The 27,075-nt window shown below is 48.7% G+C and overlaps 11 protein-coding genes across 11 annotated transcripts; 7 read left to right on the forward strand and 4 right to left on the reverse strand.

The window, feature by feature from the left end:
* Positions 1 to 32: 32 nt before the first annotated feature.
* Positions 33 to 788, reverse strand: N7489_008588 (uncharacterized protein; the record flags this gene model as incomplete). Its single annotated transcript, XM_056714338.1, has 1 exon — positions 33 to 788. The coding sequence occupies one exon, from the start codon at positions 786 to 788 to the stop codon at positions 33 to 35; it is 756 nt and encodes a 251-aa protein (XP_056561960.1).
* A 985-nt stretch (positions 789 to 1,773) lies between these two features.
* On the forward strand, positions 1,774 to 4,259 carry N7489_008589 (uncharacterized protein; the record flags this gene model as incomplete). The annotated part of the gene is made up of 5 exons (XM_056714339.1): positions 1,774 to 1,867; positions 1,920 to 2,746; positions 2,811 to 3,490; positions 3,548 to 4,084; positions 4,142 to 4,259. 5 exons carry the CDS (start codon positions 1,774 to 1,776, stop codon positions 4,257 to 4,259), a joined length of 2,256 nt encoding a protein of 751 aa, XP_056561961.1.
* A 3,210-nt stretch (positions 4,260 to 7,469) lies between these two features.
* N7489_008590 (lipase family protein) lies at positions 7,470 to 8,606 on the forward strand (the record flags this gene model as incomplete). Its single annotated transcript, XM_056714340.1, has 6 exons — positions 7,470 to 7,560; positions 7,618 to 7,745; positions 7,795 to 7,858; positions 7,912 to 8,282; positions 8,339 to 8,383; positions 8,451 to 8,606. 6 exons carry the CDS (start codon positions 7,470 to 7,472, stop codon positions 8,604 to 8,606), a joined length of 855 nt encoding a protein of 284 aa, XP_056561962.1.
* Positions 8,607 to 9,657: 1,051 nt separating this feature from the next.
* Positions 9,658 to 10,731, forward strand: N7489_008591 (BTB/POZ domain-containing protein; the record flags this gene model as incomplete). The annotated part of the gene is made up of 4 exons (XM_056714341.1): positions 9,658 to 9,782; positions 9,879 to 10,034; positions 10,086 to 10,580; positions 10,704 to 10,731. The coding sequence occupies 4 exons, from the start codon at positions 9,658 to 9,660 to the stop codon at positions 10,729 to 10,731; spliced, it is 804 nt and encodes a 267-aa protein (XP_056561963.1).
* A 1,860-nt stretch (positions 10,732 to 12,591) lies between these two features.
* Positions 12,592 to 14,248, forward strand: N7489_008592 (uncharacterized protein; the record flags this gene model as incomplete). The annotated part of the gene is made up of 3 exons (XM_056714342.1): positions 12,592 to 12,596; positions 12,761 to 13,405; positions 13,471 to 14,248. 3 exons carry the CDS (start codon positions 12,592 to 12,594, stop codon positions 14,246 to 14,248), a joined length of 1,428 nt encoding a protein of 475 aa, XP_056561964.1.
* Positions 14,249 to 15,173: 925 nt separating this feature from the next.
* On the reverse strand, positions 15,174 to 17,415 carry N7489_008593 (PARP-type zinc finger-containing protein; the record flags this gene model as incomplete). Its single annotated transcript, XM_056714343.1, has 5 exons — positions 15,174 to 16,583; positions 16,641 to 16,709; positions 16,768 to 16,939; positions 17,033 to 17,168; positions 17,400 to 17,415. 5 exons carry the CDS (start codon positions 17,413 to 17,415, stop codon positions 15,174 to 15,176), a joined length of 1,803 nt encoding a protein of 600 aa, XP_056561965.1.
* Positions 17,416 to 18,697: 1,282 nt separating this feature from the next.
* N7489_008594 (uncharacterized protein) lies at positions 18,698 to 19,282 on the forward strand (the record flags this gene model as incomplete). The annotated part of the gene is made up of 1 exon (XM_056714344.1): positions 18,698 to 19,282. One exon carries the CDS (start codon positions 18,698 to 18,700, stop codon positions 19,280 to 19,282), a length of 585 nt encoding a protein of 194 aa, XP_056561966.1.
* A 166-nt stretch (positions 19,283 to 19,448) lies between these two features.
* N7489_008595 (chaperonin-containing T-complex subunit CCT3) lies at positions 19,449 to 21,358 on the reverse strand (the record flags this gene model as incomplete). The annotated part of the gene is made up of 6 exons (XM_056714345.1): positions 19,449 to 19,541; positions 19,601 to 20,238; positions 20,299 to 20,889; positions 20,943 to 21,151; positions 21,214 to 21,280; positions 21,334 to 21,358. The coding sequence occupies 6 exons, from the start codon at positions 21,356 to 21,358 to the stop codon at positions 19,449 to 19,451; spliced, it is 1,623 nt and encodes a 540-aa protein (XP_056561967.1).
* Positions 21,359 to 22,507: 1,149 nt separating this feature from the next.
* N7489_008596 (uncharacterized protein) lies at positions 22,508 to 23,963 on the reverse strand (the record flags this gene model as incomplete). The annotated part of the gene is made up of 4 exons (XM_056714346.1): positions 22,508 to 22,886; positions 22,944 to 23,588; positions 23,645 to 23,689; positions 23,761 to 23,963. The coding sequence occupies 4 exons, from the start codon at positions 23,961 to 23,963 to the stop codon at positions 22,508 to 22,510; spliced, it is 1,272 nt and encodes a 423-aa protein (XP_056561968.1).
* Positions 23,964 to 24,357: 394 nt separating this feature from the next.
* On the forward strand, positions 24,358 to 25,923 carry N7489_008597 (bifunctional AAA family ATPase chaperone/translocase BCS1; the record flags this gene model as incomplete). Its single annotated transcript, XM_056714347.1, has 2 exons — positions 24,358 to 24,498; positions 24,559 to 25,923. The coding sequence occupies 2 exons, from the start codon at positions 24,358 to 24,360 to the stop codon at positions 25,921 to 25,923; spliced, it is 1,506 nt and encodes a 501-aa protein (XP_056561969.1).
* A 261-nt stretch (positions 25,924 to 26,184) lies between these two features.
* On the forward strand, positions 26,185 to 26,541 carry N7489_008598 (putative quinol monooxygenase; the record flags this gene model as incomplete). Its single annotated transcript, XM_056714348.1, has 2 exons — positions 26,185 to 26,206; positions 26,255 to 26,541. The coding sequence occupies 2 exons, from the start codon at positions 26,185 to 26,187 to the stop codon at positions 26,539 to 26,541; spliced, it is 309 nt and encodes a 102-aa protein (XP_056561970.1).
* Between the last annotated feature and the right edge of the window lie 534 nt (positions 26,542 to 27,075).

Raw genomic sequence — 27,075 nt, forward strand, 5'->3', positions numbered from 1 at the left:
ATTTCCGGTTCATGTTCGCCCGCTTGGATAGGTCATTTCCGGGTTTGGGTGGTCTCGTCCTCGTCAACTTCAACCTCCAAGCACTTTGCTAGCTGAACGGGTTCGGTCTTCTCTGGCTTGGTATAATCATCCGGAAGGTCGCTTATCTCCTGCACAACTTCCAATCCCATTTTCTGGGTCCACTGGGAGCATCCCCATTTCACATCTTCCGGATCCGATGCACAAGGGGGAAGGTAGCCCTTTGCATTGTACGCAGCAATCTTGGGGTTATGATCTCTTGGGCTTTCATTCTTGTTGTCGACCATCCAGAGAAGGGTGGACATGATCTCGCCACAGGACGCCTGGTTCCCGTGTTGTGGGCGGGTCTTGTGATCGTCGGCACAACTCTTTAAAGCGTCGGTGACTTCCTTGAAATTGTCGGGGAGTGGGGGGTTTATTGTGCCGTCGCCGCCCTTCCAAGACACCTGTTCATAGATAAATTGTCTCTTGCCTCTCACGGAGGAAGCAAAGTAGACTTCGTTGTTGATAGAGAGCCCAATCATCGCGCTTGGGCGACTCTGCTTTTCCTTCCTGGAGCCGGGGATATCTTGCATTTCCTTGAAGGCAGCTTCAATCATCTTCAGAAAGTCGGCGTCCTCCGGTTGCTTTTCGAAGGTGCACTTCGAGTTGTAGGCTTCCATGTCACTTCCCAGCGAGGTGTCTTTCGTGATTTTGAGCTCGCCTACTGCCAGGACACTGCCTAACAGTCCTAGGAGGAAGATGACCGATAAGAGGATTTTGGGGAACATGATGGCGGGCCTCTACCAGAAGTTGAGGCAGAGGTGGGGATGTAGATGATATGGCTGATGATGACCCAAAAAAAGTACTAGAGTGAAGACAGCGCCAGGTCTTGAATGGCGGTTGTTGAGTACTCTGTGGTGAATTGGGAGGCAGACGCTCGTATTAAATATCCCAGGTGAGTTGCTATTTCAAGTGTTCTTTGCAAGCCAGTTGGGCATTCGGAAATCTATGCCACCATTCTAGCCCCCAATCCTGAGGCTGCCGAGTGTTCCTAGATCGTCAGGGGGCCATGTAGGGGCCAAATAGTGGACTCACAACAAGGCCCCAAGGCTATGTACAACATATACTCCGTACACATAGCCCTATACATGAGGCTCGGAAATTACGAGTTGCACTTGCGCGGATACCTTCCAGGGGCTAGCCTCAAGAGACATGCTCGTGAACAGGTCACAGATCGTATTGAACAGATTCAGGGGCACAATGGGTAGAATGCGTCTTTACTTCAAAAGCCAGGTGGTTTCATTTATTGTATGCTAGGTCAAGCACTATCCGTACAACTACTCCGTACAATGACCATTTACCTGTGATTTTACACAATAAACTGAAGAATTGCCCTATGTTGTATACATTCAGGGCTGAGATCTCTAATAATATTTCAAATGTTATAATAATATTTAATAATACAAATCCCGAAGTCTTGCCTGTGTTTCAGGACCAGCGTGTGAATATTGTGGATATACGCTCCCGAGGTCGGGGGCCAAAGGAAGCCCTAGTGTCATCCACAGTTGTGCCGATTTCTGCCCCCAAAATCCACTTCATCTTCATAGCGGAAATTGATTGGCTTGAAGGGATACTCGCAATTTGATATTGGAACCTTCATTTGACGGTATGAAGTACGTACTTTGTAATATGGTCGAGCAGTTGGTAGGTAGTCGCATATAACTTCGTCAGAATCCCCTCCGAGAGCCAGTCAACAGTCCAAAGGTTCACACCATGAAGGTCACAATTGGGAACGTCTTGGCGGCAACGCTTGCCTTGACTTATCCTGTCCAGGCCAGGAATTCACCATTGAACGGCCGCGATCCAGGTTAGTTCTTCATACCAGGTCTTCCAGAACACATAGTAACTTATATTCAAAGTTCCCGCCATCAATGAAGCCGATAGCTTCCAGGAAAATGCCACACCTCATAAAGGGGTTGTTATCCAGCACATTTGGATTCCTGACGAGGCTTCCATGACTGCTACGTCTTCTGCCCATCTCAATCCGATCCACAGACATCCAAAGCCATCCACCCAACTTCCTATGCCCTCAGTGGCACCAAATGGGGGAAATACCCCAAATCATCCTTCAGCTACTGCAAAGGAAGGCGATCAAGGCACGGAGTCAGCAGGGAGTCCAAATTCTAGTTCGGTTCAGTCGAACCCATCCGAGATCCCATCACACTCTTCAAACGCACCTGAGCCACCTGTGATTCCAAACAGCCGTTCAGATTCTCTAATCCCATCGGGGATTCCATCGGGGATTCCATCTCACCCTTCGAACATACCGGAGCCATCTGTGATTCCAAACAGCCGTTCAGACTCTCTGATTCCATCGGGGATTCCATCTCACCCTTCGAACATGCCTCAGCCATCTGTAATTCCAAGCAGCCGGTCAGACACCCCAAGCCCATCGGGGGCTCCCCATCCAAACCAGCCGGATTCTTCTGAGGCTCCCACACCTCGCTCATCCGAGCCGGCTTCCTCAAAACTTGGCGAGTCGTCCAAGACAAACACTCCCCCTACGTCCTCCCAGGAGGGTACTGGATCGGACTCTGCTACACCTTCAAAGGTGCCACAGCAGACAGGCTCTGCAAGTGCTACTCCTTTTGCATCTTCCAACCCTGATTCGACAATTGAGTCGTCTATGATGGCCGTCACTACTAGTGGGCATACTACAACTGAAGCTATACCCGTCCCTGTAACAGTGAGTTCCTACATAAAATATTGACTATAATCTATCATGATAAGCAGCTAACCCACTTTCGCAGACCGTCAAGATTACCAAGGGCCAGGAGACCAGCAGTATCACTTTTACCGCTACCTCTGTTACTACCTCAGATGGTTCAGAGCCAACGTTTGCATGGGGTTGTGCTTCGAGTGATCTTTGTGGCTCTGGCACAACAGACTCCGGAGGAGGAAGCAGTGGCTGCGTTGTTCCCCTACTTTGTCCATCGGACCACAACTGGGGTCTCGGAGGTGGATGGTCCCCATCTGGAAACCCTTCACCGGGAGGTCCAAACCCCCCTCCTTCAACACCCAAGACCCCTTCGGGTTCGGGCTCTGAAAGCCCTGATGATAATCCTGAAGATGAAGATGACAAGACTACAACGTCGACATCCGCAACCGATAAAACAACTTCTTCGACCACATCGACCGCTTCATCCACCTCCTCTCCCTCTCCCTCTAAGCTGCGTCTTTGCATGACCGTTGCTGAATCGGGCACAGTAAAGTCTACCTCGACACCGACTTCTAGTTCGAAGGCTAGTACAAGTGCAACTTCGACACCAACCAGTGCCTCTAAGATACGACTTTGCATGTCAGTTGCCGAATCTGGCTCGGTAATTGCCACCAGCGAGGCAGCCAGCACCACAGACAGAAAGTCAAACACCATCACTTCAGCACCCAGGACATTCTCCACAAGCACCAAGGATCCTCTTTGTCGTGATAGGTAAGATGAGCCAGGGTGTCGAGAATAAGGTCAATATCCATCTAACAAAGTGTATAGACAAGATCCGCACGGTCCAAATTCATGCATCTGCACATCCGGAGCCTCTGAGATTTTGCTCCCAGTCCGCGAAGACGGCAGATGCGGTTACACCACACTGCCTGCAACTCCCACCCCGACGGAGACGGCAACAACAGAGGCGCAGCCTGCACCAACACTTGGGCCCGTCACGTCCACCACAAATGACGAAATGATCATCTGGCCCACGCAAACCATCAAATATTACAACGTTCCAGGAACCAAGTTGACAGAGACCTATCCTGCTGGTGAGCCCACAACCAGCACAATGACAGCTGATACACCCGAAGCGACAGAATGGAGCCCTAAGGGGTCCTCCATTTGCGGCACTAAAATCGGCGACGGGTTGAGTCCTGCCTGTAAGGCTGCCTGGGAGAAATACGACGATGATACAGTCTACACGAAGAAGACAAAAAGACATGATTCGAACGCCCTCGGCATGGGCTGTACAGCTGAATACTCGTGTTCCGAGGATAGCGATTACACCCCTGGACTGAATGGGGCGCAGTTAAAGGAACTGTAAGTCATATGCTACCTCACGGATCTATTGATTTTTACTAACAACTTTTCTTCTAGCTTTTCGAGTCTTTACGATACTGAAGGAAACGGAATCACGATTTGTGGTTCCGCTAAGCTGTCTAACGGTTGCTCAGTGAAGGTTGACTATTGTAGTCTTTGCAAGGATGCCAACTAGAGCCGTGTCGTTAGAGCCCGAAGGACGGGTTTTGATTTGAGTTAATTATATTGCACATATGCTAAATTAATTGTTTATATACAAGTGATTTCATCTTTCAGCACAAATATAGCCAGATAGTACCGAATGAAGATAAATGTCTCTGGAAGACGAGTGAATGAGGGATGAAAGATAGATGATGGAATGTATATAGCAAAGGGAGGGATAGATGTTAGATAGATCATTACTAAAGTTATAGAAGATCGTAAGTGAAGGATAAATGATAGAGTAAGGAATCGGGACTATGAAATTATATAACTTACATTCCCTTTGATTCCTTACTTTTTATCTTCTCTAATATTTATTCGAGGGCATATGGCATATTATATCATTCTATCATTTGATATTACAAATTTGAATCGCAATAGAAAAAAAGAGAAGATAAAATCCCAAATGACTGTCATTACTCTATTGACATGTCCAAAGAACACCTAAATCATTGACTGATAATGCCTAAGCTACGCCGAAAGCAAGACAGATGAAAAACGGCGTTCACATGCATCTCGATAATGGTTTTTAAACAGTCATAGTGAATGGGACAACCCAAACTATGCAAGTCATTTCTCTCTGTCTCTGTTCTCGTTCTCGCCATCACTTTCCTCTCTTATCTTTCCCTCCTTATTTGACATCTTTGCATGGTCTAATCTGTCTTAAAACCCCCGCAAAGCCAAGCACCTCGGTCTCCCACTGCCGAACCCTAAAGTGCTGACTGCTTGTGTTCAACGGAAGTTTTCAAACTCCGGGCCACGCTCCGCCGGGAATAAAGCTTCCCGAATCGAGGCAGTGGCCCGTCCATGCATCCTCGGAATCGCCGGAGGCTGCGCCAAGTTCATGGCATGGAAGCAATTCCTGCAATATATTCATTGGCACCTGGGCATTACCCAGATATGTACCTAGGTAATCCTTGTATCAGGTAAGCGCTTGCTGACTCCATGGATCTTGGAACCTTGGAAGTCCCAATGGCGCGTTACAACCTTGAAAGAAACAATCTTTTGTGGGGCAAGCACGACAAAGATATTCACGGGAAAGAACGTTGAAGAGCCCGATTCTGCTCGGGATACCCGGATATACAACATCCCACCGTGATCCTTCCGGTGGAATATAGTGACGATCTTCATCAAAATCCGCGTTGATCAGGGCCTTATGAAAGTTCAAGCCTTAATATATTCCGAACTTTAAACCCGAGGCTGTTTAATTAAACACATGACCACTACCACGTTTCCCCGCAAATATTATTTTGTCTAGCCATATTGGGATGGTTTGCCAATGACCTTAGCCCGTTTCTGGCGGCTAGGGCTGCCAAGCCCACGTTTGGTTGCTCAATCTCATATTTCTGCTCCACACTAAGGCGCGAGTAGGACACTAGTGCCCCAATTCAGATTCTGCCCGCAATACATTTGGTAATACTGGTCATATGAATACGCTCGTATCCCACCCACCGAATCTAATTCTCGATAGGTGAATTCGCAAGGATGGCCAAGCTCTCGAAGTCTGAATTTCCTATTGCTTAGCTTTCTATACTTCCATCGTCTACTCGCCCCACGGATAGGTGGGTTGAGTGGGCAGTGCAACGGGCGTCACATAGTTATTATAACGAAAGTCAGTATATGGAGTACACGTTTCACACTTTTCTCGCTGCTTGTATTCTATCTTTTGAGGCAATGCTTCCCATTGTAGCTATAACATCAATAAGAAGTGGAATATATCAAGCAAGGACATCTAGAGAATTGTGCAAGGAGACCAACACGATCACATGCTATCACATGCTGAAGCATCGTTCTGCATTGACTTTCTTCATTCGCCCAGTGACGTCTTACTTGTACTTGTACAGCGTGACGGAGTGGGTCTCGCAATATATACTGTCATCTTCTTGACTTTATTCCTCCACTTTTCTTCCTGCTCCCCCTCTTTCCAGTATTCTGGAATTGACGGCCCTCTTTTGGTTGAAGACCTAACACGCAATGAACCCTACTGAAGATTGCTAAAAGGAATCCGAGTCATACACATGCATTATGGCATGGGAACCACCGCAAACAGTACCTCGAGATATTGTCCTTGAGTAATAAACTCGAATTTACCCACGTATGCTCCACCCGACCCCGAACTCGAACCTGACCCAATGGGTTGGTCTAACGGTTGGTCTACCAAAAAATCAGGGTCAATTAGGCCCGCATACCCCTCGACTGGCCTGCGTATGTAAATCGCTGTAGAAGACTGAAAGCAATAACCGTCCACCGGCACAACCCAAATCCCCCTGATTTACCCGTGTCTCAGATTTCGCCGGTCAGATTATTCTGTCTGTTTCCATAGCTTCAATACCAGAGGCGTTACACCACAATCAATACCCTATATATCGTCAAAAGAGTCAACTAAAAGACTTTAAAAGGCCTTATAAGGGGCTTTTCTTATCCTCCATTTTTTTGAATCCTTAATGCTTGAATTATCTATACTTTGAATATTCTATGCCATAAATCCTCACTTAATCTATGTGACAAACTATTGATTAATTTTAATTCACTACACGGAAATAGAACAATTATCTAGGGAACGTGGAGTGGAAATTCCATGTAGATCGTTAAGGTTTCGTACAGAGTGGGTAATGACAGGCCAGCGGTGAGCCAGGCGGTCAAGATCTACTATTTACTCCGTGCCGTATGGAGTATTAGGCTCCCATTTCTGTGCTTTGAGACATAAACATTGTTATAGTGCTCCACGCGAGGCTATTGGCAGTTATGATTAGTTGAAGGGACTTTGGCCCACATATTATGTCCCAACACCCTCGTCCCATACCGTGTAAAGATCAAATGTGTCTTTGAGGCTTACGGGTAGTGCTCCAACTCACTAGAGCTGTTACCATCAGCCTGGAAAACTCGTGGAATCCACAGATATTCGGTGTAATGATCATCTGTGCATTCAACATGCATGGAGTACCGGTTTGGGATATCAGCCCCGATGTAACCCACCTGGCGCGGGATTCCTTCTCCTCCGCGGAATATAGTGTGCGAATATAGTGACGATGAAGATAAAGAAAACCTTTGAGGGGTAGATGAAGGATTATTTAAAGACCCAGTTCAACCAAGACAGTCTTCCTTTTCTCATTGGAAGACAGATCCAGCAGCCTTTCTGAATATCTGCAGAGCGTTCTATAAAATCCTCATATACTCTTCCAACATGTTGTTCAACTGCCAGTCTTTGCTTGTAGGGATCTCCTTAATTTCCCAGGCCCTTTCTGCACCTATTTTGGAGTCAAGGGCAACTGCTGGTGGGTCAATTCGTCAGCCCGGCGTTATTCGGATAGACAGCTCTAACTTATCTCAAGACGCTTCTGCTTTCCCTGATTTGCACCGTGCAGCACAGCTTTCTTCCGCTGCCTACAGCGGTTGCAGAGGAAACGCTTTTGATGTCACTATTACCAAGAGGATTGATCACCTCCTGACCGGTACCGATGTAGGTGTGGCATTTTCTCTATACTCTAGCAAATAACTAATTCCAATAGGGGTTCATCGGATACTCCACCGAGAAGAAGAAGATCTCGGTCATTATGAGGGGCTCAACTTCCAGTATGGAGAGATCAGTTCATGTTGTTGGTAGCTCACAGTGCTAATTAATCTAGTTGTCGATATCTTGAATGACATTGACATTCATCTCGTGACTCCCTCGCTCTCCGGCGTCACTTTCCCATCCGACGTGCAGATCATGAGGGGTATTAACAGACCATGGTCCGCTGTGCACGACACCGTCATCGCCGAAGTCAAATCGCTCATCGCGAAATACCCGGATTACACTTTAGAGGCAATTGGACATTCCCTAGGTGGTGCCCTCACGTCCATTGCCCATGTTGCACTAGCCCAGAACTTCCCGGACAAAGAACTCACCAGCAATGCTCTTGCTGCTTTCCCTATCGGCAATGAGGCATGGGCCAACTTTGCTGGTTCGCAACCCGGTACTTTCAACCGTGGAAATAACGTTCTTGACGGTGTTCCAGTAAGCCATGGTTGAACTATGATATGCTATATCAAAAAGGCTAACCATGCAAACAGAACATGTACTCGAGCGGCCTTGTCAACTTTAAGCACTATGGAACCGTGAGTTAGCCTATGGATCCCCTCTCTTTCGAATGTTCAATCGCTTACCGACCGTGATCATGAACAGGAATACTACAGCTCCGGCTCGGAGGCCAGTTGCGTGAAGTGCGAGGGGCAGCGAGATAGGGCTTGCTCTGCCGGCAATGGCATGTACGCTGTGACTATCGGTCACTTCTCAAGCTTTGGTATTACGATGCTTACTGCTGGTTGTGGCGGGCTTTGAGTACCAGAAGTGGATATAACGGAGCAATCTTCGACACAGACCGCTTATTTAGGGAAAAGGGATCTCGGATGATTACTCCCTCGCCGGCGAGGGGAATAGACCAGCTATTGGTATAATAGTTAGTTTACACTTATTAGTGTACACTGGATGGTTCATCACCCAATACGGTTGGCCTGTCCATATATGTATATATAATACACAATTTGACGTTAATCGCACTCCATCATGGCCTGTTAAAAGTTAGACAAGTCGGTTTTGGCAAGGATTGTCGGTCCTTCTTCCACCATCGCGGCGGCTTCAGCCAGGATCGCGATAACCTGTGGAACAGGGCCGCTCCGACTCGCCCACTCAACCTCGTCCGACTGCCGTACCCGGTGTCAAGAAGCACCCTTGAAACTGTCCTGCCCATGATTTGCCAGCTTGCTTAGGCTGCCTTGGTCCTTCCCTCCGTTAATCTGTAAAGCCAAATAAGAAGCCCTATGCTAACAACAGCATCGAAAGAAGGTCGGAACCTAACGCCTAGTAAAGATAGCACCGAGGCGATGCAGCAAGCAAAACAGCTGCGAGTTGATAGGCCAGCCTACAAGTATATACGTCCAAATGCCACCTATGCTTCACCGTACACTCTCTGGCATACCACTCACATGTGGCGTTTCCTGCTCCGCCTCACTTAACAGGTGACTTCGTCTCTAGTCACATTTGATATCACCTGACCCGCACATTTAAACCCCCTCTTCCCGTTTCCCTTTCTTCTTTTTTCTTTCCTTCCACGCCTGCCGGAGTCGATAACTGTTCGCCTAGAGAGTCATTTCAGATTCTAGAGTGCAAAGTCATCCCAGAACTGCGTATTCCCCGCCTTTTAACTAAGACTCGGGGGGACCATTTCTGCGGGGAGCTTCCAAGACTCACATGCTTCGTGTGCATGACCAGCAGCGTCAATCCGTCTTTCTTTCGACCAACTCATATCATTCCTTCTGATAATTACAGGTTTATCTCACTTTTGACCACCTTCTATGGGCATATTTCGGCAATAGGGCTCCTTTGCGCCGTTATGTTCAAGCGCTCTTTCGTATCTAAGGATCGGGCGGGTAAGACCGTCAAGGTCGCCAAGAAAAAGTACGACGAGCTAGTTAAGGAGAAGATGAAGCAGAAAGTGGGAAGTCCCTCGATGGGAAGGTGTGTCCTTTTTTTTTCATATATATATAAATCCCGACTTTCGCCCTGGACAAATATAGACACGGATTTCGTGTGCTGATGATGTATCCTTATTAGTCCCCTTACCAGCCCTATCACTACTATGATTGTTGGCCGGGACCAGCGTCTCTTCGCCGCCCATGAAGATGTTCTGTCCGCGTCGCCGTTCTTTAGTGCTGCTCTGAATGAGCAGTTTCTCGAGGACGGTGCAAAGCAACTGACCTTGCCTGACGAGTGAGAAAGTTCTGCCTATTTCGTTTTGAGTACAAGCTTATTTTGAGATAGGGAACCTGAGATTCTGTCATGCGTTCTCGAGTTTTTGTACAAGGGCGACTACTACCCGCGCCTGTTGCGTGGAAAGCAAAGAAACTCTTGGTCACTCGAGAACGCCCAGGATATCAATCAAACTGGTGGCCGTGGATCGAGCGAGCCGACAATGTTCCACCTCGGTGTGGGAGATCTCATTCTCCGAGACACGGCAGTGTACTGTGCTGCTGAGAAGTATGGCCTGGAAGAGCTCAAGCGCCTTGCTCTCCGAAAGCAGGGTCTTCAGAGTGGTCTTCCAGCCGACGTGATCTTGCGATCTGCTCGATATGCATATGACAATACACCCGAGACTGATTCCCGACTGCGCGCTCATTACCTTGCTCTTATCATCCGCAGTCGTAAGACTTTTAAGAGCAGCGGAACCTTGCAGATGGAGATGGAGGAAGGGGGCAAGTTGTTCTTCGACCTGTTTGTGGCAATGTGCAACCACATGGACGACCTCTCGGACCTGCGGTACGATTCAATTCCCCCTTCTCCTTCTCCTTTTCCCTCGCCCTAGATCTTTGCATATCCATCTTTACTGCTGACTGTCTTTTTCGATGCCGAGCCCTGAGTGCTTACACTCGTGTCTACCAGCACCAAGCGATCGCCGAGGTTTTTCTAAGCGGTTGCAACATTTCCTATGTACTGGATCGAGCGACTTGGATTTTGAAATTGAACAAGCGAGGCATGCATCTTTTGCACCAGAATGGCACATTAACGACCTCGCATTGGCCTGCGTTCTTGCTTTGACAGCAACTCGACCTTCGCTTCTATCGAGGTTGGCCGCCCTTTTGGTTTGAAGAACCGACCTTATTCGCTTTTAATTGGATCCACGGCGTATCTTGACTTGCGTTCAACCACTCTACACTCATTGAGATTGACCTTTTCTTCACAGTCTCTAATTATCTGCGCTTAGTATGCTGCTCTTGTTTGTGATTCTGCTTTTACCGCTACTCAGGCGATGCTTGTTCATCGCTTAATTTGCTCTTGGGCAACGCGCCCATACGGTGATGAGAAACAGAAATGAAGAAATTTGGCCACCTCAAACAAAGAAAACGTAGCAATATACCGTGATGCACATAATAACATCGTATCCAATCCTTCAACAATCCTCAGTCTACATACTTCGATATCCTTTTTCCCACCTTGGTCGCTTTTTCGACATTTGGTGCAGTCATTCTTGGTATCTGATATCCATGCAATATTCGTGCGCAGAATCCCTTCCCAGGCCATGTGAGCACATCACATCGAGGGATTGTTATTGTGGATAGCTTGCATCGAAGGTTGTTCAATGCTGGGGGAACAGAGATAGATTTATTTGTATGCAATGAAGTTCTTCTGTACCGCGTTAGAATTACAAGCAAGGTCGTTATTCGGCACGCATCAAATTGGAAGTCCATAGATACATCTTAGGTCCCCGAGGCCAGTCACAGCTCGTCAACGAAACTGTACTCGAGTTGCTCATGTGAGGCTCCGGACATCAAGGCCACAGCGGCAATATCGACCATTTGGGGACGTCTTCGTCATAACGGCACGACTTCTTTAATCTTAAGTACAATCAGGGAAGAAAACCTTGTGGTTCATGACTACGACAACCTTCATCGATCATTACTTTGATCGCAGATAAGATACACATCTGTTTGCCAGGACAGCAAGCTCTCACCTGTCGTTTACACCAACGCATTATTGAAGACCTGGGGCTCGGCGTTGTCTCAATCGAGTCTTCTCCTCTTCCCGTGGACCGTATACCCTCTACATATGCTAGTGAACACATCATTAAGTGATTCATCTAGGCGTCATTGCTTCTGATCCAGGTGCACACTGGAGGAACTATATCCGCAAGACTTGCCAACCATTCTAGCTTCATTCAGAAACTCATTTGCTTTTTCTTCAAAGGTCATTGATCTTACCCTGGTTTCACTTGAAATTATCTCCAACTCGCACAACAGCTGAAATCTGCACGTTGTGGCTCCCTATCACTATATCCTCAGTTCCAACCCGGTAACCCAATGTCATCTCTCAGATTGATCGCCTGCTACAACTGAGCACGAGATCAGCAGCAACCTCACTTCGGCTTTTCTTTCGAAAAGACAATCAATTTCCGGAAGCCTTCTACTACTCACATTATCAATCACTTCCGGTGGTCACGATCCACAATCATCTTTTCAAAAGAGCAGTGACATCTCAAATACTCCAATGCACGACAAATCGACCAAGATGCCCCCCCAGAGCCTATCTGACCACTGGCTTGAGACATCTGGGCAAGCCCCGTCTCCTGGAGCCTGGTGAAACCTTCGTTGTCCGGTACAAGAATTCCCTCCGGCAATACAGAGCCGACGTCTGGATTGGCGTTGTGCTGCCAGAGAAATTTGGACCAAGCCGACACATAAACCGGCGCCCCGTTGGTGCCCAGCCGGTTGAGGGTGTCTGGACGACGCACCCGAAAGACCGGATATACTCGATGTATCTTCCAGGTCGAAACATGTAGTAAGTTCGGTCTCTTTCCATACCAAAAAAGACACCTGAAGTTGTTGTTTATTTCTGTATGTGTGTCCGTTGGGTTTCCCGCATTCCTGTTGATCAATATTTCAGTTTTTCTGATTATGCCTGTGCTTTTTGATCTATAAGAACTGGAAACTAAATACATGAAGCAAATGGGTCGGACTCCAGGATCTCTTTATTCTCAATGAAAAGACCATCAACGTTCTTCGTCGCGCTGGGAGAGAGCCTGATGCCAAGATATGGGACGACCTGCTGGAAATCATTCGGACTGAGCCTGGCCTCGAATTCTGGAAGAACATGTCTCTTCAGGAACTAGGGGCCAAGGGAAAACGTGGCAAGGAACTTCGTCTGGTCTTGCCAAGTGGCCATGAGGACATGGTTTCCTGTACAGAGAGCGATGCAGAATCTGAATCCGAGGAGGAAGATAGAGGTGGAGATGACAATGAGGAAGAGGACAAAAAGGACCCATCAAATCACGTGGAGCCTGATACTGACGCTGCGCCCTCATCTAATGGGCAGACAACTATCAGGTCATTTTCTGACCCACGTGCTCCTCAGAGCATTCAGTTCAGACAAACATTGGGGTCGTTGCAAGATGTTAAACCCGCCAGCTCTGCATCTGAATGCATTCCTTTTGCTGACAGAGAGAGCTCTAGCTTCAGAAAGACCCAGAAATTCCATCCGTGTCCCCCTCTGATGCCTCCCACTTCTTCTCTCCCAACCTCATCGACAACCAATGCGCCACAAACTACCATGACGCAAAGCATGGTGCCTAAGGTTGAAAATGACACTAGGTTTGTGAAGTTCTGATGTCAATTCTCACTGCAGATCCACTGACAAATATATCCTAAATCAACAGTGCTGCTACTAGTAGGGTTGCAGATGTGCCAACTCAGCAACCCGTCCAAGAGTTCTCAATCTTCGATCTGACTCTCAGCCAAGCTCTGAAACATGTCTTCCTGAATCAACCTCAAACCGCCAAGATCAGCGATGTGTTCCTAGGTGCCCTAGCTCTCGAAGAACAGCCAGAGCACCTACAGATCCGTGAATACTTAGCCGATGGAGAATTCACCCCTCGCCTAATTACACTTAAAAACTCAGGCTTTTCGCATCCCACTCCGTTCCCAGCCCTCGATTCTAACAGCAGTACTACCTACTGTTTGGTTGGCGATCAAATGGGGATTGGTCAGAAGTTCAAACTAAACGGCGTGAGCAACAGCCACGATCTGGAAAATGCCATCATCGTCCTGGGAAGAGTATACCTCCAAGCGCGCCGGTTCGGCCTGATGGACTTGGTCTACCGAATTACATTCAAGCTCCAAGTCGCCTGGAACTGCTACCCGGAGCTATACCAGTCCAAACCCCTCCTTGCGGTTGCTTCGCTTCCTTTCACTGGCCGAACAGAGTTTGATGAGGCGGACTGCGATTACCTCCAGTCATGGCTAATTCATTTCATTGCTGAGGCCTCGGATCTGCTCACGTATAATGCTAGCGAGCAGTTCTGGTCGTTGCTCCGAGAACACCCAAAGCTTCAAGATAAAGTTCTCAATCTTCGCACCGTGGCTCATGTCCATAACCCCCAGCTGTATGGTAATACTCGTGCGCTACTTGAGAGCCGTGGTCTGGGAAATATTTGATGTGCACTTTGATCGAGCGGGAGCAGCGCAAAGAATTGTGTCCCATATGATTGCCTCAGCTGAATATTGAGCGCATGGGATTCCTCACTTTGATAGTTTGTTCCTTTTCGTTTTCTACAGGTTTCGTTCTCGGAGCGTTTGCATTCTTAATCGCTCTGCTTGTTTTTTTCCGCGTCTTTCATTTGCATTTGCTCATTATGATATTCCCCTCATTTCATCATGCGCAATATAAGGATTTCAATGGGTCTGTCTTTTTGCTTTCGTTCAATTGGGAGGCCGCATAAGCTCACAGCTAGCTTTTATCGATAAAGGCATTCTTATTCCCAGATTTCGCTCGTCTCCAACACTTGTAGTGGCACCCATTTAATCGTATTTTGTAGTTCGAGGACCACATGAAGTTTGATTCTTGTAAGCCGTACTGACAAGAGTATCTTGGCTCTTGGCCCGCATTGAGGATACTATGTAGTATGACATTCAGTCCATATCACAGTGCTGCTCATCTCGAAGACACATCCCTGACTGTAGAAAGCTCCTTACCGCAAGCCGTACAACTGAAAGGCATTTTTGGAAAACAATTGATTCGTTATGTCAACTCTCAGGCTAATCGATGGTGAGAACGACCCGGAAATGCATACAAATAAGCCTGTACGCCTGTGCAAACCAGCCATCGCTAAAGGGAACCCGAATCTCACGCCCGGAGGAGAAAAAGATGAAAACAATTAGGAGAATTGAAAAACAAACGCAAAGCTGATATCTCGCTGGCATCCATCGGTGTTATTAGCACAGACCGAAAAGAAACACAAAGAACCGATGGAAACGACCAGTTGTAACACAAAGCACAGAAGACAAGAGTTGGTGTTTCGTAATTCACAATAGTGCGAGACTGTCCATACAAGTGAAACACTAGCACGAAGGGTAAGCGAGCTTAGAAGTCATCGCCAGTGTATTCAGCCTTGACTGGCTTGAGAGGAGACTCGAGGGGCTTCTCAGGGGCGTCCGCAACGGGTTTCTCAGCAGCCTCGAGGGCGGGCTCATCGTGAACCTCAGCGGAAGCATTCTCATTCTTGGGGCCATCCTCGGACTTCACGGCGGTGCTCTTAAAAGATTGCTCAATGGAGGCCTCGGCAGGCTCCTCGGTACTCTCAGGTGACTCAATGGCGATCTTCGCGGCGGCTGACTTGCGACCTCCAGTCTTGGCCTTCTGCTTGATAGCATCTGGGACCTCGGCATCCTCTTCGGGTGGAGTCTGCGTAGCCTTGTCAACAGAGGGCTTGCGGCTGTCCTCTTCGGTGGGCGTCTGTGTAGCCTTGCCCACAGAGGGCTTGCGGCTGTTCTCAGAGGTAGCATTGTTGCCGTTGGTCTTGTTGTTGGCACCGCGGGTGCGCTTCGGCTTCTCGGTTGATTCAACAACGTGCTCATCCTTGGAAGCATCGGATCCGCTGTTCTTGGCATCATTGGTAGTCTTCGAGCCATTGGTAGTCTTTGTGCCGTTGGTTGCCTTGGCACGGGTGGTTGACTTCTTGATCGCACCGTTGGCAGTCTCCTTGTCGGCAGAAGATATATGTTTGTCGACGGGTGAAACGTCCTTGTTAGCATCCTTCTTGGCGCGAGTTGCACGAGTGGGACGGGGGTTCTTTGGCTCGATGGTAGCGGCGGTCTCATTGTCTGTAGATGAAGTATCTTTCTCGACGGAGGAGACATCTTTGGTGGCATCCTTCTTAGCACGGGTTGCACGAGTCATGGCCGCCTTCTTGGTGGGCTTATCCTCATCGGCAGGGTTAAGTTCGTTGGACTCCTTGTCAGCAACCTTAGCCTCGGTAGTGGCTTTGTTGGCACGAGTAGCACGCTTGGTGGACTGCTTGGGCTCAATGTCGGCAGAGGCGCGTTCATCCTTGGCGATCTTCTTGCCACGAGTAGCACGCGTCTTGGGCTCGGCGGGCTCGGTCGTCATTTCAGTGTCTGCATCGGCACCTTCGTCCTCGGAAACCTTCTTGCCGCGACCGCCACGCTTGGGCGCGACCTTGACCTCGGTCTGAGCGTCGGGGCTGTCTTCGTCCGAAGCCTTCTTGCGAGGACGGCCAGGCTTCTTGGGCTCGACCTTGGCATCAGCAGAAGCAACTTGGTCCTCGGAAGTGTTCTTGCGGGGACGACCACGGCCACGCTTCTTGGCAGCATTGGCCTCGTTCTCAACGACGGCCGCATCAGCGATGACCTCATCATCATTGGCAGCTTTCTTAGCACGGGTCTGCTTCTTCTTGGCGGGCTCCTCTGCCGCATTCTCGGAATCGGTCAGACCATGCTTCTTGCCAGGAGAGGACTTCTCAGCGTCCTTGGGCTGGAAGTGAGATTAGTATCAAATGTGACTTGTGGATACAAAATGGAATCCACGAACCTCCTTGGCCTTGGCCTTGCTAGCCTTGACACGCATGCTGACGCTTCCGGGGCGGTTGCATTGGACATCCTATGAAGTATTAGCCGATTCATCCACAGACTTTGTAGATCGAGGAAGATGAACTTACCCCTCGCCATTCCTCATCTTCAACATGGCCGACTTCGATGGCCTTGCGGATCTTGTCCTGGAGCTCCTCGCTCAACTCATCAAAGCCATCAAGGTGAGAGAAATCAGGCTCCTCAGATTCCTCAGTCAGGTCTTTCTTGACGTTCACAATCTGCTTGGGGGTGAAGCAGCCCCTGGATGAGGTTAGTATTTGAAATCCTTCACTCAGGAATAGAAGCCACGAATGATGCTAAGACCACCATGTGTCTTCACAAGGCTGGACTCACCAGTGGCGCCAGGACCAGCTCTGGAAGTCCGGTCCATTAACCCAGGTGCCAACGCGGAATTCACCCTTGGTGATCTTGACCTTATCCTTGAGACAATCACTGGCTTTGCAGCCAGCGCGGCCTTGAGCGGCAATCTCTGACCATGAAATTAGCTATGATGTCATGAAGGCTTTCTCGTTTCCTTGAATTCCGGAGGAGAAGTTATTTCTGTCGGAAAAGCCAGAATACACAGATGATGTCTGTGAATTAGGGCACGACATCATATTTTTGTCCAACTAGGTATTCTCATTTGGCGCAATAGACATACATCCATTGACCAGGAGAACAGCAGTAGGAAGACATGGAAACAGGAGATGAAGGTACTCACCGAAACGGTAGGGCATTTTGACTGATGGTAGTCAATATGCAAGGAGAGAAAGAAAGAGATGTATGTGCGAGGTTGATGGTTGTGGAGTGAAGGTTAGGTACTTATGTAGTACCAGCGCACAGATATTCGGGCCACTAGTGAATAGAGGAAATTGAACAAAGAAAATAGAGACCGTTTGCTCAATGTGATGTCAATTTGAAAATAGGAAAGTTCAAAATTGAAGTTATTGTAAGAGCACGATGAATAGGATGTTATCGCGGTTTAAAGCGGATGTAAGAAAGTCGTATTAAGCTGTCAATTGACTTTTTCCCGAATATTGGTTTATATGTGTTTCATTGTTCTCAGTGAATAGTGAGACATAGAAAGTTCTCATTTGGGGAAAGAACAATAAAGAAACAAAGAAGATGATCCCTTCTGTTGCGTTGCGTGTCATACCCCTTTTGAATATCATCCGTTTTCTGGCCAATCAGAACGCTTCTGGCATACTTAGCTATTGTGCTTTGTATTTTTATCTTTTTTCATCTTTTTTTTCTGAATAACTGTGTTGGAATGACTAATTAATTAATTAGTTTACCTAGGTAGTGTATATGTGCATTACGCTATTAGACGTAAATGGTCCTGGCATTCTAGCTATGTAGTTAATTGCTTCATTCAGGAGTACTCGGCGTAGGAAAAGTAGGAAAACGGTTAGAATCTGAAGTCCAACTAGATGTAAATTGGATGTTCTTCAATTTTGAAACAGTCAAGGATCCGTCCTGGTATGCCAATTATTTTTTAATAGGAGGCCACTTTGAATCAAGATATGGTATAACTTGCTGTAACAGTGTTCTAACATGTAAAGACCTGTCATTCTATGCCTATAATTTCCTACAGTGGCCATGTTGGATATCACCACTACAGTATCTAGAATATAAGCAATTATTAGTAGCCAAAATAGAATAGAAATAATTATCCCAGGCTAAACAATATACGACACAGGAAGAAACAGCTTTGCACAGGGCGATCTATCTACCATGTGCTTATGCCGCTAACCGAAGGCGGTTAGAGTATTCCGACGGTTGAAGGTTGCCCAAATCTACATCTGGAGCTTGTTACTACCTTCTACTTGCCATCCAAGGATTCCCACTGCACTCGAGCAATCAAAACCCACTAAACCAGCATTTTGGCTGTCACCTAGTGTCTCAGGGAAAGCCTCTTCACTGCCAGTGAAAAGGAGAAGACCCCAATTCCTCTCACGCGCGCAAAACCCACCGATTCCACGCGGTCGCATCACCTCTCTTCAACCCAACACCCACACAATGTCCGAGCCAGGCCCAGAATCCATCCCCACAAGCGCGGATCCACGCAGCAAGCGGCCGACAAAACGCCGCGCCATGACACCGCATTCCGAGGTCGCCAGCGAGATCCAGACACTCTTCAAAGACCCCAGCAAAGACATCCAATTACCGGATACCCTGAAGCCGCGCACCGTAGCGTCCCTCTCGGCGCCGCCGGAGATCGTCACCAATGTGCAGGGATCATCGGCCGGTGCGGGCTCCGGTGAATTCCACGTGTACAAGGCCAGTCGGCGGCGGGAGTATGAACGACTGCGGTTGATGCAGTCCGAGGTGGATAATGAAAAGAATAATGAGGCTTGGCTGAAAGAACAAGAGGAGAAGAAGCGCAGGGATGATGAGAAGACGGAGAAGAATCGGCGCAGGAGGGAGAAGAAGAAGAATGCGCGCGGGAAGAAGGGTAATGGTGGTCAAAATGATACTACTCCTATGGAGGTCTCGGCTGCCCCGGGCTCGATGGTCAATATGGAAGGCCAGGATGGAGGCGCTGTGGATGGCCAGGTGGCCCAGCAGGAAGTTCCTGGTGTCATTTTCCACGAAGAAGACTAGTGGAGGGAGGTTGAAGTGCTGGCTGTGTACGATACGAAGATACCCATCTGGATTTGGTTTTTGAATCTAGGATATTCATACAGAAGGAAGACAGCCATGAGGCAAATCGTGTAACATTATGTATGGACCTCGAGTCCAAGTATCATTTTTCTTTTTGGTCTATCAATCATTCCTCGCCGCCACCGCCGCCGCCGCCGGCAATCTGTTGAGCGGACTTTGCGCTGCAGATGTCGTCGACACGGAGAAGGAGACATGCGGACTAGAGAGAGATATGTTAGTGAAACGTAGTATGAGAAAAAAAAAAAGTAGGGAGCTTACCTCGACCGCAGTCTTGATGCTCTGAAGCTTGACGGCTTCCGGCTCCCAAACACCGTACTGCTTCATATCAACCAAGTTGCCAGACTCGCCATCCAGACCCCAGGAGTGGTGACCCTCGACATGCTTGGCACGGAGACTGGTAAGCACACGGATGGGGCTGGAACCAGCGTTCTGGGCCAATGTCCGGGGGATGACCTCCATAGCGTCGGCAACAGCCTTGTATGGCCATTGCTGGACACCCTCAACGGAGCGGGCAAGCTGGCTGAGCTTCACGGAGACAGCCATCTCAGTAGCACCACCACCGGGAGACAGACGAGGGTGGAAGATAACGTTGCGAGCAACGGACATGGCATCCTGCAAGTTGCGCTCAACCTCGTTAAGGATATCCTTGGAGGGGCCGCGCAGCAGGATTGTGCAGGCTTTCGGGGACTTGCACTTGCGCAAGAATGTGAAGTACTCATCACCAATCTTCTCAATCTCGAACAGTCCGCACCCAGTACCAATATCGGATTCCTGGATATCATCGACACGGTTGACGATGGTAGCACCGCTTGCACGGGCAATACGGTTGTTGTCGGTCTTTCGGACACGACGGAGGGCTGTGATGTTGGCCTTCACCAGGAAGTGCTGTGCAAGATCTAGTAAAGCTCGGTGGTTAGAACATGCAATCAATCACCCTGATCAGACCACTTTCTTACCGGAAACACCCTTCTCAGTGATAACGACGTCAGGCTTGAAAGCAAGAATGGCCTCGCACATGTGCTTGACCTGCTCTTCCTCAATCTGGAGAATACGGTTCCAGTCATCCTCCTTGGAGATCTCAATGTTGGTCTGGGACTCGCCCTTCTTGTACTCCAGGGGGCAATCCAGGAGAAGAACACGGGGGTTTTCGATTCTGCGACGCATCTTGGGATGCGTGATATCCTTGTTGACCATCACACCGTCAATCACCTCAGAGTCCTCGATTTGACCACCGGGGACCTTCTCAATACGGGCGTAGCGCTTGATGTCGACTTCCTGCTTTCCACTACCAATATCGAAGGAGACGGTTCGCACAGCGTTCAATGCGAGGCTGCACATGAGCTCTGACCAGCGGGATACGAACTTGGTTCCGATGGAGGACTGGATAAGGCTGTACATGGCCTTGTCATCGTGAATGTCAACGGGTGTCGAGACCTCCTCCACGATCTGAAGGGCATCGGCGAGGGCACGCTTGAAAGCCTGGATGATAACGACGGGGTGGATGTTGCGTTCGAGTTGGGGGATGGCCTGGGCGAGCATTTCACCGGCTACAGAATATCAGCATTTGCCATCGGGTCTTCCGATATGAATATTCTCATACCAAGGATGATGACTGTTGTGGTACCATCTCCGACCTCCTCGTCCTGAGTACGGCTGAGCTCGATCATGCTCTTGGCCGCAGGGTGCGACACTTCAATCTCTCGCAGAATAGCGTGGCCATCGTTGGTCAATACAATACCACCCATAGGGTCAAGAAGCATCTTCAACATCGCCTTGGGTCCGAGACATGACCGAATGATATCCGCAACACTGGTGTTTATTGAATTAGCATCGGTCAGGGGAGAACAACGGAGAATCGAGGGGTAGCGCACGTCTTCGCCGCGGTAATGTTAGACATCTGTGCTTTCCGGCCAACCTGGCGCTCGCCGGAATTGGTGTCTGGATGATCTGTTAGCACTTAAAGGGGAGCAACTCGATGGGGGGTAACATACTCATCACCACCACCGGAGCCTGCATATTGGCGGTGTTTTGTTGTAGTTTGGGTGGGAATAGGGTATAAAACGGTCTTTATCTCTTGCCAATATCCAAAAAATATTGCACGAAGATGATGATCCAAGAGTTCCGACTTCAACGCTGTTCGCCCGCATTCCATCAAATTTCCAGGCGAAGTGGGAGCTCCCTCGGACTAGTCCATATATGGTTAGCGTTCCGCCCTGACAAACCAGGCAAACATCCCCAACTTGGTTATCTAGTTTACATCTTAACATTTGGACTCTACAGGTGTACAAGGTTGTAGTTCAATATATAGAGTCGCAATTGGTCTATTTCATTGTGTGTCGCTACAAAATTTAAATGGTCCCTGGAAGAAGGAAACATTGTAGAGACGAATCAGCTTCGAAAATCGCCACCTCCGACTCCAGCATGCGAAGCGGCTTCGTTACTACATAGCATAGATTGAGAGGCACCGGGTGATTCGAAGAAGTTCAACATTAGAATGAATTGGCTCGTATGAGACGGTATGACATCACAGCTCGTGTTATGGGCCATTTTCTCCCGCAGACCGTAAAGACCTACCAGCAAATGTAGCTAGGTACGCAGTCTTCTATTCGTCAGCGTCCTCGGCCTGGGGTTCATTATCTCAGGCTTGGAATTTGTTCGTTTGCTTCCTCGTGGCCAGATGAAATCTTTAACTTTCCGGGAGTTTGGGTCTCGCCGACTCTGGTTTTGTGCACCTCTTCCTTCTATAGCCAGGTGTAACGGCCTTGCATCTTCACTTGCGTCGGAAAACCTTTGGAAAGGTCCATGTGTGTATCCGTGGCCTTTTCTTGAGAACGAGAGTGCTGATAGTAGCCTGCAAGGGCAGTTCTTTCGTTTTCACGAAAGACCGTTCATCAACAACCATGAAATTATATAGGAAGCTGGGTAAGCATGACGACGAAACCACACAACCAACATTCTGGGTAAATTTGTCAGGTATTATCGACAGCCTCAAGTGAAAATAGAAACGGTAATTAGCAGAAGTATGAACCAAGGGTACAAGATGCGCTGATGCGTGAAGGGCGATGTTCAGATATGAAAACATACAAAAAGAAAAAAAAAAAAAAGGAATCACAAGCACGGGCCTAGACAGGCCATGGAAGTAATGTACACGAGACGGGGTTTTGTTCAGAACTCCCGGCTCTCCCCAATATCACACACATCAAAAACACCAGTCTCGGCGATATCATGTTTTTTCAGTGCCTCCTTGAGCTTTTTGGGAGGTTCAAGCACATCCTCCTCAGTAAGTACCCAAGTGCCCCAGTGCATGCCCAATGCCTTCTTGCACTTGGTATCTTTGAAGATGCGAACAGCGTCGTGGGGGTCGGAATGTGCTGCACTGAAAATATGACGAGGGGCGTATGCTCCAATGGGGATCAAGCCAAGATCAAATGGTCCACGGAACTCCCCTACCTGCTCGAAAGCAGGGCAAATTGGGAAATTGTACTTGGGGTCCCAATCATCCTCCCCTTCTGGTAGCTCGTCCACTGCCCTATAGCCGGAATCACTGGAGTGGAGGTTAGCAAAGCAACATTCTGATGTGGATTTGGGGAGCTTATCATACCCAGCAAAATACACCTTGCTACCACCGGACTCAATGGCCCAGGAAGCCCATAGTGTCTTGTATTTGTCGAAAGGACTGCGCGCAGTAACATGCTGACAAGGCAGACAACTGATGCGTGCCTTGATATCGGCTGTGGCAGAAGCTTCGCCTACTGGTTCAACTTGGGGGTCTTTTCCCTCCTTGGGTGACATTGCAATATCACGCTCATCCCACCAATCCAGCTCGGTTACGTTTTCGATGCCTGAGCTGTGGAACCAAGACTTGTTACCTAGTGGCGCGAAGAAATGGCAATTGGGGTGTCGTTTCGCGATCTCCGACACAGTTGGGTAGGACAGATGGTCGTAGTGGTTGTGGGAGATGACCACCGCGTCAATGACAGGGATATCCTTGATCTGACATGGAGGCTCAGTGTAGCGCTTGGGACCTAGATGATATGGTCCGCAGCACGGTCCACAACGCGCTTCAAACACTGGGTCAAACAGCACTCGGAGACCGCTGGGGAACTCCACATAATAGCATGCATGTCCAAGCCATGTTGCACGCAGCTTGGGAGTATCTCTGCTGGGAAGAAATTCGGGCTTGCGAACAGTGACGGTTGGCGGGGTGGTATCGGGGTTGTTCGCTTTGCCCTTCAATCGACGAGTGCTGTAATTTCACGCGTTAGTGACTTGTTTGCTTCAATGTTCGAGAATAATACCTACATCATCATTTGCATGATATCTTTCGAATCCATATCGCGGAAAGACCTGCGACACGGCGGTACTGGTTAGTCTATGCGACCAAAGATGGAAAACCCAAGTCACAGAGTCACACTTACTCCCACGGATTTCTGAATCCGTTCTTTCCATGATGACTTTTCTCCAAGACATCTTCTGGGCTAGGTCTAGCGGGGGATTTCGCCACGGTCAGCGCATATAGCACTTCGGTAGTAGGTGGGGTGCTCATGTTGCGGATTGTTGGATAAATAGCGCGTCCGTACCGTGTCCGCCGAGTAAGCGGGGACCGGAAGAAGGGTCGCATGGGAGGTCAAGGCTTTTATAGAGAGGAACCCCCTCGTTCAGACAACGAACAAGAAGGCTTTTGGGGAGAGGAATGCAATACGCAGAAAGTTATTTTTTAATTCCGATATCTCCGACGTTAGGCTTCCGCCGACGCGTGTGAAGAACACCGCCCCCGGAGTGTAAACTCATACCTCCGCCTCCATCTTGAATACTTCGACATCGGTCAAAGTGGTACATTCCAGCCTTGGCAGGTGTTGTAGAAGTAGTAGTTCACCCACATGTCGTTGATTGGCCCATGGACTTCGCCGTGACACGACCGCGGGTACGTCAAATTCTCGGCCCGTCGTAACTCCGATATCTGTGCTTATCGATCGTTTCGGTATTCGCGATCTTCACGACACTGTTGATTTGGTATGGAGCCAAATGCGGTTCCTAGTGCTGCGCCGTCTGCGGGCGACCTGATTCTGCAGCAGAGAACACAGGCACTAGAGTCAGCGCAGAAAGGCGACGGAAGCCTCCTCTCGCAGCTAACCAATAATCCCTTGTTCACAGCGGTATGAGACCTGGTAGTGTTTCGCTCCTCCAGCGATGTGCTAATATTGTTATCTTGCTAGGGATTCGGCCTCGCAGGTCTCGGGGCAGGTTTGACTTTTGCACAGAAAGGCGTGCGACATGGCGCTGCTCTTCTCCGCCGGCGGATGCTGGTGGATGTCGAGATCAACATCAAAGACGACTCCTATCCGTGGTTTCTACACTGGATGACTCTTTACCAGAAATCACAGCTCAATGCAAGTAAAGCTGCAGCGAATAGCTCTACCTATATGGACCGATTCCTCCAAAAGATCACACCCGGAATGCGCCACCTCTCCATCCAAACCCAGAAGGTCGAACATTCGAACGGAGCAATTCACACACACTTTTCGCTGATCCCGGGGCCTGGAAAGCACATTTTACGGTACAAGAATGCGTTTGTCTTTGTCAACCGTATGCGCGAGTCGAAGTCCCGTGACATTCAAACTGGAAAGCCATGGGAGACAATCACCCTCACCACCCTTTATTCTCAACGCCACATTTTCGAGGATCTCTTCACCGAAGCCCATGCATACGCCGCGAAAGGCCATGAAGGCAAGACGACAATCTATAATAGCTGGGGCACCGAGTGGAAACCATTTGGAAATCCGCGCCGGAAGCGTCCATTGGAGTCGGTTATCCTCCATGAGGGAGTCAAGGAACGGGTCGTTGCGGATGTGGAAGATTTCATTTCAAGTTCATCATGGTATCACGACCGTGGAATCCCATACCGACGAGGATATCTTTTGTACGGTCCTCCGGGTACCGGCAAGAGTTCTTTTATTCAGGCACTGGCGGGCGAGTTGGATTACGACATCGCCATTCTGAACCTGAGCGAGCGTGGCTTGACAGATGACCGATTAAATCATCTGCTCACGATTGTTCCCAATCGAACGCTGGTTCTGTTGGAAGATGTGGATGCCGCGTTCTCGAACCGCCGCGAGCAAAGCGACGCAGATGGTTACCGCGGGGCCAATGTGACTTTCTCGGGACTGCTCAATGCACTTGACGGAGTCGCCAGTGCGGAGGAACGCATCATTTTCCTTACTACCAACCACGTCGAACAACTCGATGAGGCCTTGGTGCGTCCTGGGCGTGTGGATATGACTGTCCGTTTGGGCGAAGTGACTCGTTACCAGGTCGGCAGCCTATGGGATCGATTCTATCAAGATCTCGATACAGACGGGGTTTATCGCAAACTTTTCTTGGATCGGCTTCAGGAGCTTGGCTTGATCGAAGATGAATCGGGCAACAAGGCTGATCGGTCTATTACCACCAGCGCAGCTGCTCTCCAAGGGTTATTCTTGTATAACAAGGGTAACATGGAGGGTGCGATTTCCATGGCGGAAGGCCTGACCTACAGTGTGCACACTGAGGCCTTGGGTCAAGACCAAGGGAAGAACGAGTAATTGTACACTATCATGTAAATAAGATCATTAAAATATATAAACAACCAATTCTAGATTGTAACATTCAAGACCATGTGGAAATAAGCTTATCCCACCAGATCCGGGATCACTAGGGGTAAATCTCGGGGATTTACATCGGTCCACCTTGAATTCTCTCACCGATGGACTAAATATGTCATAAAGTATTTCAGTACTTAATATTTGACTGTCTCGGTCCATTACCCCTCAATTCCCCTACATATTCCCCCCTACATATCCATCATGGTTTACACAATCGTCGTTCGTATGTGAATATCCCTGCCAGTGCTACTTCCCACGCTAACAACAGCAGACCTCCGCGCCAAGCCGGACGAAGAGTCCATCTCCAAGCTCAAGGCCAAGCTTGTTGAAGCCTCCAATGTTTACTCGAACGATAAGGAAACCCTCTCTTGGTTCGTGATGCAGTCTGTTTTCGACAAGCAGGACTTCACCATCGTCGAGCGTTACGCCCAGGAATCGTCGCAGGAATACCACCTCAACAACCCTTACTGGAAGACTTTCGACCCTTACGTCATTCCTCTGTTGGAGAAGGATATGGATATGCACCGCTTGGAGGAGTTGGAGGGTTCTACCATGTAAATTACCCATTTGTTCGGGAAATAGAGAAGATTTTAAAATAAAATTGCATTCCATATCTTATTCAACACTATTAGCGTCCGTTTCAAGATTGTCCTTTTTCCAAATCCGAAATATTCCCCGAAGGATCATGACCAACGCTTTTTAGGCCATCGGGTGGCATATACGATATTCGATGCTGTGTAGCAACCTCAGTTAGGCGCTTTCAAAGAGTTTAATTATATACCATGCAACCTATTGATTGTGATTCTTCTGAATTTATCCATTCAAGATTATCCATTTAAGAATGTTCGGAGCCGACAGACCGAATATGCAGAGACCAGGGTCAACAGGGTCAGGGCCAAACGAGCTTATTCCCCGACTTCTTGCAAAAATAACCAGCCAATATAATCTCCGGATTGTGATAAATATAGATTCCTCATGGTCCAACCACCAATCACCAGTCCGCATCGAAGCGCCGCTACTGCAGACGAACGTGCCCATCCCAGGATGGGGGCCAATCACACCCCCAATGGGTTAAGCGCCCACCGTCTCAGC

This window comes from Penicillium chrysogenum (assembly GCF_028827035.1).
Source record: "Penicillium chrysogenum strain IBT 35668 chromosome Unknown utg000005l_segment0_segment0, whole genome shotgun sequence".
NCBI classification, from domain to species: domain Eukaryota; kingdom Fungi; phylum Ascomycota; class Eurotiomycetes; order Eurotiales; family Aspergillaceae; genus Penicillium; species Penicillium chrysogenum.